The 4,606-nt window shown below is 33.0% G+C and overlaps 1 protein-coding gene across 2 annotated transcripts; it reads left to right on the top strand.

Annotated features, from left to right (window-relative positions):
* The first annotated feature begins 527 nt into the window (after window positions 1-527).
* On the top strand, window positions 528-4,161 carry LOC145790256 (calcium-dependent protein kinase SK5-like). 2 transcript variants are annotated; one of them, XM_082868036.1, is made up of 5 exons: window positions 532-742; window positions 1,276-1,356; window positions 2,437-2,497; window positions 2,953-3,657; window positions 3,797-4,161. In XM_082868036.1, the coding sequence occupies exons 1-3, from the start codon at window positions 587-589 to the stop codon at window positions 2,437-2,439; spliced, it is 240 nt and encodes a 79-aa protein (XP_082724162.1). In that variant the 5' UTR covers window positions 532-586; the 3' UTR covers window positions 2,440-2,497; window positions 2,953-3,657; window positions 3,797-4,161. The 2 variants fall into 2 exon arrangements, with proteins under 2 accessions (XP_082724161.1, XP_082724162.1); XM_082868035.1 differs by having other exon boundaries at window positions 528-742; window positions 2,437-3,657.
* The last annotated feature ends 445 nt before the right edge of the window (window positions 4,162-4,606 follow it).

The raw sequence follows: 4,606 nt of genomic DNA, 5'->3' as shown, positions 1-4,606 counted from the left end.
TTGGGGTAATGCACAGAGATCTCAAGCCTGAGAATTTCTTGTTCGATACTCCTGACGAGGGCACCAAGCTCAAGGCCACTGATTTTGGGCTCTCGATTTTCTATAAACCTGGTTGGTTCTTGGGTTCTTCTCACTTTCTTGCTCTGTTTCATTTGGTTAGACATTGTTGATTTTGATTTGTAAATTTGCAATTTCTTGTGTTCTTGTTTGATTTATAACCTTATTGGCAATGGGTGGTCTTGGTTCCTTTCCTTTTCTTACATTTGGTTAATTTTTCATTGTTTACCATGTATTGGGTTTCTATAAGTTGACAATTTATTGGGTTATTGACTGTCTGGTTAAATTTTCCATTAAGAGTAGGCTTGAAAAGAGTAGGCTCTGAACTAATGGAGGCTGAGATCAAGGCCCTTATGAATGCAGTAAATAGATTTATCATGCAGAAGTTTATAGTTTTATTTTTTTTCATTTTCAATTGATTGTCTAGTTAAATTTTCCATTAAATGAGGAACTTTGACAGGCAGATATTGACAACAGTGGAACAATTGACTATGGTGAATTTATTGCTGCTACGTTGCACATAAATAAGATGGATAGAGAAGAGAATTTGATCACAGCATTCTCTTTCTTTGACAAGGATGGTAGTGGTTATATAACGATTGATGAGCTTCAACAGGCTTGCAGAGACTTTGGTCTAGGTGATGTTCAATTGGATGATACGGTCACAGAAATTGATCAAGATAATGTGAGTTTCTCTGGTTTTCATAATTCATTTGAGCATATAAAACCTTCGTTTGTTCTTTTGAGCATATAAAACCTTTGTTTCCCCTTAAGTTTTTACATTCAAGTAAAAAAGTTACACTTTTCAAGAAAAATATGATTGGTTTTAACTTTAGTCTGAGAATAAAGTTTATCTGTGTACTATTTATTAATTTTGAATAAAAAATCGAACTATTTATTAATTTTGTATAAAAAATCGTTAAAGTGCTATAGAGCCTCAATTTTTAAAACTGTTAATTACCTCGTTAGAGTAAGTTTTAGGGTGATCTTGTCATGACCCAGATGTAAATTTTTGGAAATTTGTGTTTTAGAGTTAATTTTGTGGTTATCCATATGATACCAATTCTTGTTGTCTATGCTAGTTAGATTGTTTTGATGTTATTTGGATGTTTCTGTTTTTAGTATTATTACCTTTGTAATTGAGTAACCTTGTGATTATTTTGATTTTTGTTTATTTAACTTATGATCTGGTATGTTGTTGTTGGTAATTTTGAGTAGATTGGGGGTTGGCAATATATTGTTTTTCCTGGACGGTATATTTACACTCAGAGGTTCAAAGATGCAAATGTCAATGATAAGGTAAAGTAAAGAATTACCATGATTTTCTGTCTGTCTTTCCTTGTTTTTGCCTCTTGTCTAGCATTAATGTGGCTTTCTTTTTCGGTTCTTTCTTGAGGATAATGCATTTAACTTAATACTAGAATGGCCTTAATTTAGTCATTTGGATTGCTTTGTCCCCCCCCGGTGAAGCTTATTGGAGTTGCTTTTTGTTTTTTTTCCTCTTTACATTGTGAATCTGTTGTAGAGTGTTTGGTTATACAACATGTGAGGCAAAAACAACTTAAATTAGCTGAAAAAACTGACAATTACGAAGTTGAGGAGGAAATGCTTTTAACTTATGGTTTGTAATTGTTAACTTTCTGCTTGAAAAAAGCTGCACCAAACAGGTTTGTTGTCTGTTTGGACCGATTGTTATTTTGTTGATTTGAGTAGCATGGGGTTAGAATTTGTCCATAACTTCATTTACTATGTGCTTCCAATATTTTGGTTTTCCAAATGTTTATCATTGATTTTCTTTTGACCTTTGGAGCTGAATCAAATTTAGGAAAGCCATATTCAATCACCAATATTCTGTCATTTGTCCAGCCGTTCAAGCTATGAAAACCATTTTTTCGTCTAATGATGAACTAAGGATATCCTAATTATATATTGGGGTGATAGTAGGGACTTTTTGGCTTTACATTCACAGAAATAACAATTTCGATCAGATAATGTGGGGTTTTCGAGAAATGGTTACTTGAAGAGTGGTTTGAGACATGAAGCAATGCCCTTTCTGATAGGATATGCTGTTGTAAGTTTTAGATAAGGGTGACTGAACTTACCTAATGTTGATAAGTTGGACCTCTACTTATTCTGCTATTGACGTAAGAAATTTTGTTTATACTAGCTCCCTTTTTTTGGTTGATTCTCCTCTTTCCTCTCTCATCTCTCTTTGATTTTGATTTTCATTAAGGTGTTAGGAACTCTCGCAAAATATATGCACTGGCTCAGCTGTTCCTTTTTTTCATGACTGGTCAATAATTAATCAATTCTGTGATATGAATTGATTTGTGCAGTGATATAATAACGTTGTTCTGTGATATGAATTGATTTGTGCAGTGATGGTTGGTGGATCAGATACCTTATCCTGTGCTCAATGTGGCAAACCTGCCCATCTTCAGTATGATATTATATTTATGTATTCTCTTCGATTTTATTCTCAACCATACATTATACATCACATACACACACAAGCACAGTTCAATGTATACTTGGATTGGGATTTTTTTTTATCAATAAACAATTAGGTCATTGATCAACTTCAACAAGCAATTAACGGTGGTATGGATTTGATCATTGATCAACTTCTATGACTTTGTGGTCCTAAAATTATCACTTGCAAATATAAATCACCTATATTTTACGAACATTGAGAGACATGTTCCACTTTATCAGCATTTAAAGTTTCACCATTAGTGTTTAGTCCTCGCATCTTGAGCCAGTAATGTGCTTCTCCGAGACAAAAAGACTGAGGAGATTATTGTGTTACTAGTTGTGAGGTTGTGATTTAATCAGATTTATAAATCCTAACAAAAACATGAATGTTATTTTCCATCGCACTGACCTCATTGCCAGGTGAATAGCAGATGCTGCAGCTAGAAGTCGAAACTATCCCACTCTGAAGCTTAAACTGTGAGTATCTTGATCAGTGAAGTGCCAAACAGGTAATTTGAAATTTTTAATTTCCAAACCACGCAGACAAATTATGTTGCATTTTTATTTGCATCTTTTGATATCTATATATAGTGATTTTATTTTTTATTTTATCTTGTCTCTGTAGTGAATAATTAAGGCTTAATGGGTACTACTGGTTCTAGTCTAAATTTTCTCCATGAATTTTCATTAATAGTTTAACTGTGTGGATCTTTCCTTTGCTCAGTAGCTCTTTTTTCCAATTGTCCAAGGTCATTGAAGCTTTTGTTCACTTCACCAATCAATCAACAATCCCATAAGCTTTTAATAACTGTATAAGAAGTTGAGACCATTGGTTATGAAAGTTCGTTAAATATTCATTGCTTTTACGAAATTTAGCAACAGTTAGAAACAAAGTAAATGGAGAAATATAGCCAGAGAAATGTCATCTTTCATTTCATTGGAGCTAAGAAAAAATGTAAACTTTTTATCCATTCATGACCCAAAAAAAAAAAATTTGTTTCCTGTTTTGTTGCCTTTCTCTGGCTTCTCTGATGGATTTTTTTCTTTCAGTTGGGAGCAACTACTGTCAATTTGGTTGCTGGAGAAAAACCTGCTGATGTTTACTCAGGAATAGCTGCTAGGTAAGTAGCTTTTTCACAATGCAATAGTTATGAGCATTATCAATTTCTCTTTTCTACATGGATTCTTTCCAAACCCCTTCCTTTTGTAAGCTTCTCTTTATTGGTAATTTTGTGCCTGATTGGCCCAGTTCTTATGCAGGCAGTTTCTAGAAGAGCCACCTTTCATGAAACAATTAGAGACTATGAACAAGCAGCCAGTGACCTTCATAGACTGATCTCTCTTCTTGAAAAGCAATCACAAGAAAAGGTTCAACAGTGTGGCTCTGGCGGCAATGTTAAAGAATTAAGACAAGCTCGTCGTCATGTATCCTCAGTGGAAGAAAAGGCTAAAAATGGAATCTCCTTGGATCATTACCTCATTTTGTAAGTCCTCTGCATTTGTGTTTCCTTATGATATATTTTATTTCCATGGACTTGGATTTCTGTTATGGAACTTGATTTATTACATAGATTTTGATTGCATATTGATATTTTGTATTTTTATTTTTATTTTTGTAGTTTACGTTAAGTTGTGACTGATCTATCTACATTTTGCATATTTGATTTTCACACACTTTTTGATGAATTTTAGCATTTTGGAATCTAGCTTGAAAAGTTCCTTATTCTGCCCCATTATTTAAGTTTATCTTTTCATTCATTTTCAGATCATATTTTAATGCGTGTTAATTGCAAATGATGTTTGGTGTTGGAAAGATATTACAAACAAAATATATAAGCACATGTTGCATAATCAACCATTTCTTTGTAAGTTTTTTATTGAAATAAAAAAGAAATCTAGTAATTAACTCATGTTTTTTGGCTTGAGTGTCAGGTGTCACTACAAGAAAAGTAGCATATAACCACGCTTTTGTAATGGCGTTTTTTTAAAAAACGTCGTTTTAAAGATTTTCAAAATATTTTTGTAAATAACTCATTTTAAAAAACACGCGTGCTTTTGGTGTACGAACATGTTT

Source organism: Camellia sinensis, chromosome 5 (assembly GCF_055761805.1).
Source record: "Camellia sinensis isolate YWXY chromosome 5, ASM5576180v1, whole genome shotgun sequence".
Taxonomy (NCBI): Eukaryota; Viridiplantae; Streptophyta; class Magnoliopsida; order Ericales; family Theaceae; genus Camellia; species Camellia sinensis.
This window is presented reverse-complemented; position numbering and strand designations above follow the sequence as displayed.

Coding starts and splice junctions, on each gene's coding strand:
- LOC145790256 (XM_082868035.1), top strand. CDS start 587: ATGGATAGAGAAGAGAATTTGATCACAGCATTCTCTTTCTTTGACAAG. Junction 743..1,275: donor CAGAAATTGATCAAGATAAT/GTGAGTTTCTCT, acceptor AATTTTGAGTAG/ATTGGGGGTTGGCAATATAT.